The following is a 16379-nucleotide window of genomic DNA, read 5'->3' as shown; positions in this document are numbered from 1 at the left end:
CTATGTGGGGCCCAGTCTCCGGTATGGAGGACTATGTGGGGCCCAGTCTCCGGTATGGAGGACTATGTGGGGCCCAGTCTCCGGTATGGAGGACTATGTGGGGCCCAGTCTCCGGTATGGAGGACTATGTGGGGCCCAGTCTCCGGTATGGAGGACTATGTGGGGCCCAGTCTCCGGTATGGAGGACTATGTGGGGCCCAGTCTCCGGTATGGAGGACTATGTGGGGCCCAGTCTCCGGTATGGAGGACTATGTGGGGCCCAGTCTCCGGTATGGAGGACTATGTGGGGCCCAGTCTCCGGTATGGAGGACTATGTGGGGCCCAGTCTCCGGTATGGAGGACTATGTGGGGCCCAGTCTCCGGTATGGAGGACTATGTGGGGCCCAGTCTCCGGTATGGAGGACTATGTGGGGCCCAGTCTCCGGTATGGAGGACTATGTGGGGCCCAGTCTCCGGTATGGAGGACTATGTGGGGCCCAGTCTTCGGTATGGAGGACTATGTGGGGCCCAGTCTTCTGTATGGAGGACTATGTGGGGCCCAGTCTTCTGTATGGAGGACTATGTGGGGCCCAGTCTTCTGTATGGAGGACTATGTGGGGCCCAGTCTTCTGTATGGAGGACTATGTGGGGCCCAGTCTTCTGTATGGAGGACTATGTGGGGCCCAGTCTTCTGTATGGAGGACTATGTGGGGCCCAGTCTTCTGTATGGAGGACTATGTGGGGCCCAGTCTTCTGTATGGAGGACTATGTGGGGCCCAGTCTTCTGTATGGAGGACTATGTGGGGCCCAGTCTTCTGTATGGAGGACTATGTGGGGCCCAGTCTTCTGTATGGAGGACTATGTGGGGCCCAGTCTTCTGTATGGAGGACTATGTGGGGCCCAGTCTTCTGTATGGAGGACTATGTGGGGCCCAGTCTTCTGTATGGAGGACTATGTGGGGCCCAGTCTTCTGTATGGAGGACTATGTGGGGCCCATTCTTCTGTATGGAGGACTATGTGGGGCCCATTCTTCTGCATGGAGGACTATGTGGGGCCCATTCTTCTGTATGGAGGACTATGTGGGGCCCATTCTTCTGTATGGAGGACCATGTGGGGTCCATTCTTCTGTATGGAGGACCATGTGGGACCCATTATTCTGTATGGAGGACCATGTGGGACCCATTATTCTGTATGAAGGACCATGTGGGACCCATTATTCCGTATGGAGGACCATGTGGGGCCCATTATTCCGTATGGAGGACCATGTGGGGCCCATTATTCTGTATGGAGGACCATGTCGGACCCATTATTCTTTATGGAAGACTATGTGGGGTCCATTATTCTGTATGGAGGACTATGGGGGTGCATTATTCTGTATGGAGGACTATGGGGGCCCATTATTCTGTATGGAGGACTATGTGGTGCTTATAATACTGTATGGAAGACTTTTTGGGTGCCCCATTATTCTGTATGGAGGACTATGGGATGCCCCATTATTCTGTATGGAGGACTCTGTGGGGCCCATTATTCTGTACAGAGGACCATGTGGGGCCATTATTCTGTATTGAGGACCATGTGGGGTCCATTCTTCTGTACGGAGGACTATGTGGGGTCCATTCTTCTGTATGGAGGACCATGTGGGACCCATTATTCTGTATGGAGGACCATGTGGGGCCCATTATTCTGTATGGAGGACCATGTGGGGCCCATTATTCTGTATGGAGGACCATGTGGGGCCCATTATTCTGTATGGAGGACTATGTGGTGCTTATAATACTGTATGGAAGACTTTTTGGGTGCCCCATTATTCTGTATGGAGGACTATGGGATGCCCCATTATTCTGTATGGAGGACTCTGTGGGGCCCATTATTCTGTACAGAGGACCATGTGGGGCCATTATTCTGTATTGAGGACCATGTGGGGTCCATTCTTCTGTATGGAGGACTATGTGAGGTCCATTCTTCTGTATGGAGGACCATGTGGGACCCATTATTCCGTATGGAGGACCATGTGGGGCCCATTATTCTGTATGGAGGACCATGTGGGGCCCATTATTCTGTATGGAGGACCATGTGGGGCCCATTATTCTGTATGGAGGACCATGTGGGACCCATTATTCTTTATGGAAGACTATGTGGGGTCCATTATTCTGTATGGAGGACTATGGGGGTGCATTATTCTGTATGGAGGACTATGGGGGCCCATTATTCTGTATGGAGGACTATGTGGTGCTTATAATACTGTATGGACGACTTTTTGGGTGCCCCATTATTCTTTATGGAGGACTATGGGATGTCCCATTATTCTGTATGGAGGACTATGGGATGCCCCATTATTCTGTATGGAGGACTCTGTGGGGCCCATTATTCTGTACAGAGGACCATGTGGGGCCATTATTCTGTATTGAGGACCATGTGGGGCCCATTATACTGTATACTCGTTGGCCAGCGACTTTGTCCAAATTTTTCATTTTGGCCCTCTGTATGTTTGAGTTTGACATCCCTACTATAGATCGATCGCTGCAGTGGGATACTAGATAATATTCAGGTGTTCACAGTGGTCAGTCACAACAAAGATTTACAACTTACAGGGAACAGTCGTCCCAAACTGGGTGGGATTCATGACTATCAATCGGTTTTTCAAGCTTCTTCGGCCCACTCCTTGTGCTCCAATTAAAACAAGAGTCTTTCTCTGGAATGGGGGCATACGCGCTACCTCTTCATATATCTGAATCTCATGCCGGTCAAATTCTATAAAAAAAAAAAAAAAAAAGAGTGAAAAGTTACAAAATTAATCATATATATAACCTAAAATAAAAACCGTATGGCATTTACTATCGCTCACACCAATATTAAAAATAGATCTCCTGAACAGAGGTGTTTCATCATTATGCCTCAGTCTTAAAGTGTACCTGTGTCAGGAAGCTTTTCAGAGCGTCGTGTGTGGATTTGCATCTCACATTTTCATAAGTTCGTTGTTTTTTTTAATCAGATACATTTTTATTAAACATACCAAAACTTGGAACAGATATTACATGACAATACTCGTTTTACAATATTACAGTAAGCCCCCCCCTCCCCTTAACCCCATCCCCATGGAGACCTTTCTCTTTTTTTTTTATTTTATTCCCCCCTTCTTTCCTTTTACTACTCCCTTTCCTTCTCTTCCCCTTTTCTTCTTTCCTTCTTCCCTCTCCACTCCACCAAGCAGTTTACAAAGAGTTTTATTCTAGAGTAGTATATATAGGTGCACTCTAATTAATCCTATCCAAGCATGGCTGCCATAATTTATGGAAGTATTCCTGCTTATTCCTCTTGGTGTAAATACTTTTTTCAAGTTGAATTATATAGTTCGTTTGGGCAATGAATTCGCGTCTGGACGGGGGCTCCTCTCTAATCCAATATTTTGCAATCAATTTTCTGGCAAACAATAATCTCGAAATTGCTATTTTGGTCATGTTGTCTGTTTTTATTTCCTCAACGTACCCTAATATACATGTCAGTGGGTCCCTAGGGACAATACACCTATACACCATTCCAATACGGTGCAACACTACGATCCAAAAGGAGGACAATCTAGGACAATGCCAAAGCATATGCAGTATGTTTGCCTGAGATTGCGAGCACCTTGGGCAGTCAGAGTTAGACTTCAACCCTGCTTTAAATAACATATCAGGGGTTCTATACGCCCTGTGGATCACATACAGCTGTGACATTCTCCCAGGCTCACTCATGGATAACTTGGGTATATATTCTAGAATAGACTCCCACCTATTGTCGTTTATCTCTCCCAAATGTGTCGCCCACTTCCTCCTAGCTTTGATAGGGTGTCCTCCAAGAAAGGCGTGCGGCATGTCTCTACACTTCAGATATTGCCCCTTTTGTTCCTCTGTTTTTAAGTATAAAATCTAACATCAGATCTATTTGTATTCCAATAGGCCCTCTTCTGCTTTGGGTCTGAAATGCGTGCTGAACCTGCCTATATTGAAAGAGGTTTAGCCTTGGGAATTGAAATTCTTCCTGCAACATGTCATATGATTTAAGCTTCCCTCTGTAAATCAACTTGTAGATCAGGCCAATACCCATTTTTTTCCACTCACCAAACCCCTACATATTACTCAACTCCTGAAAATAGATGTTATCCCAGATAGGTGAAAACTTAGTGAAGTGAGTTACCCCCCTAATCTGCTTGATTTTCTGCCACATCTTAGGTATTAGATTTATGGTATGGTAATGCGATCCCCATTTCTTGAAGATTCCCGCCTCCAGTCCCATACTTAATGGCGAAATCTTAATTAAGTGCTCCAAACTGACAGGTACCTGTCCCTTCCCCATAGTCTCCCCCCAGCCATTGAGGTGTTGGCTTTGTGCAGAAAGAAAGTATAACCAGGGATTAGGGAGCGCTAGGCCTCCCTCCTCTTTCGCTCTCTGCAGTGTTTCCTGTTTAAGTCTAGGACTCTTCTTACCCCCCACACTAATTCTCCAAATAGTGATTTTATCCTGCAGAACCTGCTCATTGGGATCCAGATGGGGGAATTATGCAGCACATATAACAGTTGCGGCATCACAATCATTTTGAGGAGGCTCACTATGCCCACCACTGATAAATGTAACTTATTCCACGCTGTGATTATAGTGCGCAGTCTTTGTAATAAAGGGCATATATTAAGCTCCTCAAATGTCGTCAATGGAAGAGCTATACGAATCCCAAGTACTTAAATTGTTGGACCACCTTTAATTTGGTGAATAGTTCCACCTCCCCGGTACAGTCACCCTTTCCATCTATCGGCAGTACACACGACTTATCCCAGTTAATGAGTAGTCCCAATATCTGTCCAAATCCCTCAATTAGTATCACTACATTTCTCAAGGCTTCCCCGGGATTTTCCAAAAATAGCAGAATATCGTCGGCATATAAAGCTATCTTCTCCTCTGTTTTCCCATATACAAACCCCTTCACCTCCTGCGATCTTCTTATTTTGGCAGCTAATGGCTCCACAGCTAGGGCAAATAGCAGCTGGGACAACAGACACCCCTGTCTCATACCTCTAAACAGAGGGAAGCTTTCTGACAGTTTGTTATTCACTTTAATTCTGGCTGTTGGAGAGGAGTACAGCAGTTTTACCCATGAGGTAAACACTGGCCCGAACCCAAAGCGACTCCGCACCGACCACAGGTAGTTCCATTCCACACTGTTAAAGGCTTTATGTGCATCTAGAGATACCACCACTCTCTTACCCGCATTTTCAGCTGGAAATTGCATGTTCAAGTAGAGCCTCCTTAAATTGACAGCAGTGGATTTATTTGGCATGAAGCCAGATTGGTCCGAGTGGACTACCTTGTCTATTATCTGGATTAGTCTGTTTGCCAGAGCCTTGGCCAGTATTTTGATATCTGCAGTCAAAAGTGATATTGGTCTATATGACTCTGGCAGCTGTGGATCTTTTTCAGCTTTGGGAATGAACACAACAATGGCCTCCCTCCTAGATGCGGGTAACACTCCCCTCTTCAACGCTTCATCAAATACCCCTAACAATTTAGTTATTTCCTCATTGAGGTTTTTGTATACTTCAGCTGGGATGCCGTCTGCCCCCGGCGCCCTGGATGCCAAAGGCTCTCCCAATTCCTCCGCTGAAAGCGGTTCATCTAGCTGTTCTCTGTCTTCGATGCTTAAAGGGGTATTCCCATCTCCATATGTAGTAGGTGTAATAATAATAATATTAGCAAATATCTCCAATTAGAAATGTAGTATAGTATTTTTGATTCGCTATCTCTCTTACCTCATGTGCAGGCAATACAGGACCTTAGGTATCCATGGTTACAACCACTACCAACTACATAACTAACTTACTATATCAGTGGAGATAACCATGGATACCTAAGGTCCTACGATGCCTGCACATGAGGTAAGAGAGATAGCGAATCAGAAAAAATATACATTTCTAATTGGAGGTATTTGCAAATATTATTATTATTACACCTACTACATATTGGGATAGAATCTTGGAGATGGGAATACCCTTTTAACTTAGGTAGGTTGGCCTCCCCTAGGAAAGCAATCTCCCCTTCCACCTGCTCCGACTGCGAGGAGTATAACTTACTGTAAAATCCCCTAAAGACTTCCAAAATTTGCTCCCCCTGAGTAACTACACTGCCATTCTCTTGTTTTAATGCATATACATGTGCCGAGTCCGCTGCGCAGAAGCCACCACTGGGCCACCTCTGCATAGAAAGCTTTTTTTTTTTTTAAATGCCCTCAACCTTTCTGCCTTGTGCAAATGTAGTTTATTTACCTCTTCCTGAGCAGCCTTCATGCGGTTTTGCGTGTCCTGTGAATTCTGGTTACTCAGCGCTCCCTCCGCTGCCCTCAATTCTTCCATTACCACTATATCCTTGTTTCTGGATGTAGTCTAAGGCTGCGTGCCCACGTAGCGTTTTACAAGCGTTTATGCAGCGGAATTTAAGCAGCGTAAACGCTTGGTAATCCGTCCCCCATGGTCCCCAATGAGAAGCCGCAATTTCAATGCCCATGCTGCGGATTTTTCCACAGCGTTTTTGATGCGCTCAAAAATCCGCAGCATGTTCATTAATTTTGCGTTTACGCATGCGGAATTGCCTTGTCAATGCAATAAAAAACGCAAGGCAATTCCGCATGTTCCAAACGCATCATAAACGCGCGAAAAACACTTGTCGAATTACGCAAGCGTTTTTCCGGGGAAGGACACGCAGAAATGAAGCAGAAATTTTCTGCTTCATTTCTGCAATGTGGGCACATAGCCTTGTGCCTTGATATGTCTCTGAACAAAATCCCCCTTAAATACGCCTTCATAGTGTGCCAAACAATGTGTTGCTCTGCACTACTCTCGTTAAACCTAAAAAATTCAGTGACCTCATCACCAATCAATCTTCCCCATGTCTAGGAGGTGCAGCCAAAAAGGATGAATCTTCCATCCCAACCCCAATTTACTCCGCTTGTCCTCAATTTGTGGTAGCACCACTAGCAGACTGTGGTTCGACACCACTCTTGGTAAATACTCCACCTCCTGTACCAAATTATCCATCCATTCATTTCCCAGGGCTACGTCTATACGGGACAAAGAGCCATATGTGGCCGAATAGAAGGAGTAGCAGTACTTATCCACATTTCGTACCCGCCATAGATCTGTCAAGGCTACTTCCTTTAAATAGTTACCAAATGCTGTCTCATTCCCCTCATTCCTCAACATGGCATGTCTTCCCTTATCCCAGTGGTCATTGACAATATTGTTTACATCACCCACTATAAAGCATAGAAACCCCTACCCATCTACCCGATATTTCTATAATTTCCTGCATCCCCTCCCCCGAGTATGGCGGAGGGATATATACAGACACAATGCATAATAGTCTATTGAAAATCTTACACACTACAAATACATATTGACCATCTTTGTTTATCGACACCTCTACAAACGGCGTGCTTGAGTGTACCAGTATTGACACCCCTCTAGAGTAGGCTGAGTGTGTCGAGTAATACGCATTCCTCACCCATCTCTTCTGTAGCACAGCTATTTTTTCACTAATCAGGTGTGTTTCCTGAAGGCATATCACCGAGGGCCTCTGTTGCATAATACACCGCTCAAAAAAATAAAGGGAACACTCAAACAACACATCCTAGATCTGAATGAAATATTCTCATTGAATAATTTGTTCTGTACAAAGTTGAATGTGCTGACAACAAAATCACACAAAAATCATCAATGGAAATCAAATTTATTAATCAATGGAGGCCTGGATTTGAAGTCACCCTCAAAATTAAAGTGGAAAAACACACTATAGCCTGATCCAACTTTGATGTAATGTCCTTAAAACAAGTCAAAATGAGGCTCAGTATTGTGTGTGGCCTCCACGTGTCTGTATGACCTCCCTACAATGCCTGAGCATGCTCCTGATGAGGTTGAGGATGGTCTCCTGTGGGATCTCCTCCCAGACTTGGACTAAAGCATCTACCAACTCCTGGACAGTCTGTGGTGCCATGTGACGTAGGTGGATGGAGCGAGACATGATGTCCCAGATGTGCTCAATCGGATTCAGGTCTGGGGAACGGGTGGGCCAGTCCATAGCTTCAATGCCTTCATCTTGCAGGAACTGCTGACACACTCCAGCCACATGAGGTCTGGCATTGTCCTCCATTAGGAGGAACCCAGGGCCAACCGCACCAGCATATGGTCTCACAAGGGGTCTGAGGATCTCATCTCTGTACCTAATGGCAGTCAGGCTACCGCTGGCGAGCACATGGAAGGCTGTGCGGCCCTCCAAAGAAATGCCACAACACACCATTACTGACCCACTGCCAAACTGGTCATGCTGAAGGATGTTGCAGGCAGCAGATCGCTCTCCACAGCATCTCCAGACTCTGTCACATGTGCTCAGTGTGAACCTGCTTTCATCTGTGAAGAGCACAGGGAGCCAGTGGCGACTTTGCCAATCCTGGTGTTCTGTGGCAAATGCCAAGCGTCCTGCACGGTGTTGGGCTGTGAGCACAATCCCCATCTGTGGAAGTCGGGCCCTCATACCACCCTCATGGAGTCGCTTTCTAATAGTTTGTGCAGACACATGCACATTTGTGGCCAGCTGGAGGTCATTTTGCAGGGCTCTGGAAGTGCTCCTCCTGTTCCTTCTTGCACAAAGGTGGAGGTAGCGGTCCTGCTGCTGGGTTGTTGCCCTCCTATGGCCCCCTCCACGTCTCCTGGTAGCGCCTCCAGTCTCTGGACGCTACGCTGGCAGACACAGCAAACCTTCTTGCCACAGCTCGCATTGATGTGCCATCCTGGATGAGCAGCACTACCTGAGCAACTTCTGTGGGTTGTAGAGTCTGTCTCATGCTACCACGAGTGTGAGAGCACAACCAACATTCAAAAGTGACCAAAACATCAGGCAGAAAGCATTGGTACTGAGATGTGGTCTGTGGTCCCCACCTGCAGAACCACTCCTTTATTGAGGGTGTCTTGATAATTGCCAATAAGTTCCATCTATTGTCTATTCCATTTGCACAACAGCATGTGAAATTGCTCGTCAGTGTTGCTTCCTAAGTGGACAGTTTGATTTCACAGAAGTTTGATTTACTTGGAGTTATATTCTGTTGTTTAAGTGTTCCCTTTATTTTTTTGAGCCGTGTATATTGCAGTATTGCTGTTCGTCTCGTGTTGTTAGATAGGCCTCTAACATTCCAGCTCAAAATTTTAACTCTTCTTCCCATCATAGTCAGTGATATCAGTATTTCTTCTCCCCCCCAGTACCCTCCCTTCTCTAACACCTACCGCCCTCCGATTCCCCATTTTAAAACTCAACTTTAACTACCCCTCGAACTTCCCCCAACCCTTTCCCCACAGGAACTTTATCAACCTTTTGTTTTAATACCTATAAAGCACTCTCTATACGAGAAAGAAGAACACCTTTCCACAACCTAGCATTTATTAAGGTCTGAGATTTCGGACACTTTACTGCTCTTCTAGTTAACTCTCCACCTGTTCGTCTCTCCCGCCCACCGATGACAGAATAAAATGCCTGTTGCACCGAACACAACCATGATAAACATTTTCTTCCCGCAGTACCAAAGGACAATTATTCTATAACCATTCAAATTTTACAATCTTAACAATTAACCCTCGAACAACCAGAGCCTTCTTCAACGGGCCCCATCAGCTCTGATACGTTTGCCATTCTGATCCAGTCAAATTGTCGCCTCCTCAGGGGTCTGAAAAAAGTGTACCCCTCCCAGAGCCACCACCCTTAATTTGGCCGGATATAGCATAGAGTAAGCCAAACCCAGTCCTCGTAGTTTCCTTTTGACCTCCCCGAATTTCATTCTGAGCTTTTGAACTGCAGGGGAATAGTCCGGGTATATAGATATCCGGTTGCAATCAATAGTTAATTCTACCATGTGTCTGGCCCTTCTAAGTAGGAGATCACGGTCCCGGTAGTTTAGGATTTTTGCCAGGATAGATTTCGGGGCCGACCCTGGGGGAAAGGGTCTTGATGAGCCCTCTCCACTGCGAACAATTTTGTAAGGCTATCTCCTCCCACTTTGGTTTTCAGCCATGATTTGATAAAATATGTGGGGTTGTTCCCTTCTACCTTTTTCAGGCACTCCAATTATTCTTAGATTGTTCCTACGGGAACGGTTTTCAAGATAGTCTGTTTTAAATTCCAGCCTTGAAATGCACTGGACATATTTTTTTCTCCCTTTTTAACAGTTCAGCAATCTGATGTTCAGCACTGCCTACACGCTCCTCCACTGCCTCAGCCCTCTCCTGAGCTTTCTGCATGGCAGTACGGAAATTAGCCATTTCACCCTTTAAGCCATCAACCTGCAGGTTCAGGGCTGTGAGTGCAGATTTGCAAAAGGTCACTACTGAGAATACATTCTTCAGTGTTGGTTCATTCACAGCCGCTTCACATGAGTCTACAGGCTGTTCACTGTGTGCAGGGGCTTGTGAGGTTGCTGCAGTGGGGGATGTGTCACACTTATCCTGTGAATTATCAGCATGCATGGGGATCTGCTGAGTAATGGGGCTGTACTGTGCCTGGGACTGCTCTCTGTTCAACTTCCCTGTGTCCTCTACACCTCCAGCCTCCTCACCTCCAGCTCCCTGCTGCTGCCTCTCTGCTCCCTCCACTCTGGCAAACTTCCCCAGCCTGGAAATCACCTCCATCTTCCTCCTGTATGCAGCACTTGCCTTGGCCGCCTCCTCCTCTGCTGATCCAGCATCATCTTGGGTCCGGGTATTCCCCTCTGTCCCCAGCGAGTCATCTGGATCTCGGATGTAGCCTCCGGCGGGTTCCTCGAGCTCACCGCAATCTTGGGAACCAGAGCAGCTATCTCAGGTGTTTGGCGGCGCCTCTGTTCAGCCCTGTATTTGGTATGTGCAGCGGGAGAGCTCCAACACATGTCCTCTCACATGCCCTGCTAGGCCATGCCCCCAGCAGGCTCTAATTCTTAGTTGATTCTAAGCTAATGGGTGTCAACCAGCTGCTATGATATCTTACATACACAGCACATGAAGATTTCCTGCTCTCCTGCACATTATACAGCAGTACTGACCAGTGCAAATGTGAATCCAGCTCTGGGGTGCCAAATACTTACTAGAAAGCAGCAGCATGATCAGTCTGCCTCACTACCCTCCATAGACTTCAATATTCAGCTGTAACCTGATGCCTGAGTAACCTGGCCATATCAGTTTTGCTTCTCTCTCACAGTCAACTCCTTTTAATATAGAAGGTGGTTTGGCAACTTGTGAAACACTATAATTATGCTTAACTAACAAATTAAAGCTGCACTCTGAAATGCTATAATATGTAAGCATTGAATATACGAAATTGGAACTGCACTACTCCTGTAGAAAACATGTTAAAAAATGAAGGTACTTCGTGCACAAATTGGCCAATTCATATCAGCCCAAGAGCCACAGACAAGGTGTTGGGACCCTAAACCTAACGTGATGCCTCACACATCAACTTAAGGCATTTTTAAATATATGGGAAGGAAGGATATAATAATAAATCAAGATCAAGCTCTAATTGTAGGCTTTTAGTCCAGAAAAGGCATCATGTTAGGTTTAGGGTCCCAACAAAGGGATACACCTTGTCTCTGGCTTTTGGGCTCACATGAATTAGAAAACTTGTGCGCCAAGTACCTTCATTTTATAAGAGGTTTTCTACAGCAGTAAAGCAGTTCCAATTTGATATATTCAACATTTACATTTTATAGCGTTTCAGAGAGCAGCTTTAATTTGTTAGTCATATAGTTCGCTTGCATCTGTTCACACTTGTCTTTTTCTGTTTGGAAGTGTCGGTAGTTTGATATTTATAATTATGCTTGTAATCTTTTTGAATCCATTTATAGAGTTTTACTGAACAAACATTTTTCGGAAACGACAAACACCAGCAATAACCTGCTGGACAAATTCTTGTTCTGCCAAAAGCTCGTGTTTCACGATAAAAGTAGCAACATGGAACAACTAATCCAAATTTGCACAGGGAAACTTTCCCCTAACAGAAAATGATCTTTACTGAATCACCCAGGATTGTTCTCAGTCATGTTGCCTGCCAGCAGCCCATATTGGCTTGTGAGGGTTTGTTTTCCAACCTCACTAAATTGTTGCAATGAAGCCAGAAACACACAAGATGTCTTCCATGTGTGGACACATCTCTGAACCCTGCCGATGCGGCCAAATTGTGCGATTGGCAAGAATAGCACATATGATGACAACATGTGCATAGAAAGCCTTAAACTCTGAGCGAAGCGTTCGGATATCCCTAAGTGCCCACGATGCAGGAATGCTCCAGATTTTTCCTGAGCGTTTCTGCATCTCCCTGGCAGAAAAAACCCATGCGGATTTTACAGGCGTTTTTTTGCTGCCAGGGACAAGAAGATGTGAAGCGTTCTTCACTTGCGTTTCCGCATGCGGGTTGTCAAGCACTTTCCAAGCGATTTTAGCATCACTTGGAAAGTGCTTGACAACGTGGTCACACTATATAAATCCATGCAACCGGCATGGATTTATATAGTGTGACCAAGTTAATAGTTGAAAAAAAGATTCAAAATGGTAAAAAATAATAAAAAACAACATAATACTTACTTTCTGATGGCCCCCGGTCTTTTCTCCGCTGCGTCCAGTCTCTCCTACGGCTCGCAGTGGTGTGAAAGGACCTGCCATGACGTCATTTAGTCATGTGAAAGGTCACGCGACCGCCGACGTCAGCGGTCGCGTGACCAGTCACATAAGTAAATGACGTCATGGCAGGTCCTTTTAGACCATCGCGAGCCATAGAAGAGACCGGACGCAGCGGAGAAAAGACCGGGGGCCATCAGAAGGTAAGTAATGTATTTTTTTATTTTAATTCTATAATATATATATATATATATATATATATATATATATATATATATATATATATATATATATATATATATATATATATATTATATTTATTATATATATATATATTTTTTTTACAGGTACCATGGTACCCGGCTCTGAATGAGAGTCTCCTCTTCTCCAGACCGGGTACTATCCGCACATTGAATCGCTTAATATCCGCATGTGCACATGTAGTCATGCGGATATTAAGCGATTCAATGAAAGTCAATGGCGGCAAAAACGCAGCGTTTACGCAAAATAATTGGTAGTGCTGCGGATTTTTCCGCAATGATAATCCGCAGAGGAAATTTCCGCAGCATGTGCATAGCACATGCGGATTATCATTGGGGAACATTGCAGACCTTCTACCAAGCGTTTAAGCGTTTCTGCAGCGGAATTGCTGCTGCGAAAACACTTAAACGCATAGTGGGCACACAGCCTAACACTTCTGATTTTATGCCATTACACATATATACACAACACAACCGTAATAGGACTAAAAAAAAAAAAAAAAAAAAAGAAAAAAAGAGGACTTCAAAATAAAGAGGAAAAAAAAAGAAAAAGGTTATTTAGGACTATAGTAGGGAAGAGCTTTCATTACAATTCCGCAATGTGCAGTCATAACTGCATAGGTTCATTTACAAGCGGGAGTGTTTAGTTCAATTTAGGGAAATTAGTCTTGGCGACTCCCTACTCCCTAACCCTTTCCCAACACTCGCCATAGTGAGGCACACATTAAAGCCTGTGCACATATCTCTCCCTTCCTGTCTCACATCACTTGCCTACTGAATCTCTTGCTCCTTGGTTCTCCCCTCACTCCTAGTCTCTGGAGGATTGTGTTGCTCATGCTAGACAGCACATTGCATGGTGTTCAGTGAGCAGAACATTTTCAGAGTAGCAGAGCTGTGTTGCGTGTAAACAGTAGTTACAGCACTGACTTATACCTGCTATTAGAGGAAGATGCAGGCAGCGGATACTAGAAACGTCTGTGGGAGAGGAGATGAACCATGGGAAGTGTAGTCCTTTACATGGCAGGCCTGCCTCCAGCCCGGTCAGTCTCATTAGCTGTGAGCTTCTTCTGTCTGCTGGTAGTTTCTTCCACCAAAGTTCTCTCAAGCTCTTGAATGTTTGCAGGATTACTTCAACCAATAGCAGGTTTCAGGCCTCTCAGAAGATTTTCTTTTGGATTAAGATCAGGACTTTTTGCTGGCCAATTTAATACAGTTCATTTTTTTCCCTTCTTATGCATTCTTGTGTACATTTTCGATATGCACCGTGGGTGTTTATTCTGCTGTAGGTTCCATTCAGATTGACTTAAACCTAATTTTCCTACACTTGGGAGCACAAAATTCGCACTAAAATGCTCTGATAATCCTCCCATTTCACTGATCTTCTAACACATCCAAAGCCTCCAGTCCCAGAGGGAGCAAAGTAGCCACACAACTTCGATCTGCATATAGTTCACTAATCCATTTTAGAGACTAATAACTGATAAAATTTTACAACCTTTATAGATAAATATTACAAAGGGGAAACATTCTCATAATCTTAATAATGTGTGTTTTGTACTTTACAAGTGTCACTAAACCATTCAGATCGCTTCCTTCCAGCAATGTTTATCATCCCTGCTTTACAGGAGAGCGTGGCTGATCTCAAATGCCATATTTGCACTACAGCAATGAATGTTTTATAAGACAGCAATGAGCAATCAATGAAGGTAAAAGTGTAGCTGAACAGACCCCCAATGAAAAGACTACAGCAAACGTGTAATTCAATATATTTGCCAGTCGAGGTATAGCTACAGCGAGCACCAAAAGATCATAGGAGTCCTCTAGATCTTAAAGGGGTTGTCCACTACTTTATATTACCCCCCCCCCCCAATGTATCCCCCTGGGCCCCTAAGACTTTTTGTAAATACCTTATGTTGCAGATTATGCCTGTGAGCGGCGCTATCACTGGCCGCTCAGAGACATCACATAACCCCCGGCTGTAGCCGGCTCTGACATCCGCTGATGTCACGACAAGTGCTGGCAGCAGCCGGGGGTCTTTGTCTTCCGCGTTCCAGGTGGATGCCAGGCTGTGGGCAGGGTACCCCCCTGCGTCACACCTGGCATCCACCGCGCACTCTGCCTCTCCCCATTCGTTGGGAAAGCGAGCTGTGGATGCTGGGTGTGACGCGGGGGGTAACCCCGCCCACAACCCAGTAGCCACCGCAGGGACCCCCGCAGGTGGTGCTGCACTTTTTTGTATAGGCTACATTGCAACATCTATAAACACTTACCAAAGAGCTCTAGTTTGGTTTCATCTGTACATAGAACATTTCCCTAAAATGATTTGTGTAAATTTTGACAACATTCAGTCGCTCTTTTTTAGGTCTTTCTTTAAGTTGAGCAGCACGGTGGCTCAGTGGTTAGCACTGCAGCCTTGCAGCGCTGGGGTCCTGGGTTCAAATCCCACCAAGGACAACATCTGCAAGGAGTTTGTATGTGTTTGCGTGGGTTTCCTCCGGATTCTCCGGTTTCCAGCCCCACTCGAAAGACACACTGATAGGGAATTTACATTGTGAGCCCTGATGGGGACAGTGCCCATAATGTCTGTAAAGCACTACGGAATATGTTATCGCTATATAAAAATAAAGGTCATTATTATTAAGTTGTAAGGTCCTACTTGTCCCTCTCCCATACAGCCCTGTTTTGTTCAGTTGGTGGTGTAAGAGGTGGGTTGAAACCATCACGCCAAATGTCTTCAGTTCAGCCCAAACTCTTTGGATTTATGGGGTTTTGTCGCCACATTAATACTAAATTTCATGATTCTCTCATTCATTTTCCTCTTTCCACCACACCCTAGAAGGTTCTTGACTGATCCATGAGGAGCAAACTTCTTGATAAAATTTTGAGTTGTTGAAGCCGGGATGCCAACGTCTTTGGAGATAGTCTTGGAGATAACCCTTAGACTGCTTGTGCTGGGATAATAGCATTTCTGGTATTATCAGACAACTCTCTTGTCTATGCCATTGTGAACAAGGAACAGGGAATAAAACTGGCCTTTTTTTTAGGCATTAAAGCCACCATTCATAGGCTAACAGTCATGTGAGCACTGACAAGAAAGGAGAGTCATTTCCAATTTATCAGAGGTTAGTCTGATTTTGTCCTTTGTTTCAAAGTGAACAACAGGTGCCAGAAATCCGCTGGCATAGTTTTCAATGTTCAAGTTTTTTTTATATTGGGTCTTGTACTTTTCTGTATTAAACAGCATACTCTCTCTCTCTGACATAGATTTCTTTGAAGTTGCAACATTTTTGAACAACGTGGAATAGCATTTCTGGTAAGGAGCAGAGGAAGCACACACCATACACAAGATGCGCCAAACTCATTAAGTGGTGTGCACTTCTAAATGTATTCGGTGCATTGTACTAAAACTGAGTCCTTCGTTAAGACTAGTGTATGAAACATCAAGCTTCATGAATTGGCCCTTTAGCCTACTTTCCCACGACGAGCT

At 45.0% G+C, this 16379-nt stretch overlaps 1 protein-coding gene across 2 annotated transcripts in view; it reads right to left on the bottom strand.

The window, feature by feature from the left end:
* The window catches only part of PALS2 (protein associated with LIN7 2, MAGUK p55 family member), a 170369-nt gene that overhangs the window by 31465 nt on the left and 122525 nt on the right, over nt 1-16379 (bottom strand). For both annotated transcript variants that reach the window (XM_073677868.1, XM_073677869.1), the window contains exon 9: nt 2569-2730. In XM_073677868.1, the coding sequence (XP_073533969.1) occupies nt 2569-2730 (162 nt within the window). The remainder of the gene's footprint in view (nt 1-2568; nt 2731-16379) is intronic.

This window comes from Phyllobates terribilis, unplaced genomic scaffold (genome assembly GCF_046119375.1).
Source record: "Phyllobates terribilis strain yellow unplaced genomic scaffold, ASM4611937v1 Scaffold_4__5_contigs__length_816908805, whole genome shotgun sequence".
Lineage (NCBI taxonomy): Eukaryota > Metazoa > Chordata > Amphibia > Anura > Dendrobatidae > Phyllobates > Phyllobates terribilis.
The sequence above is the reverse complement of the archived record's forward strand: the minus strand, read 5'-3'. Positions and strand labels throughout refer to the sequence as shown.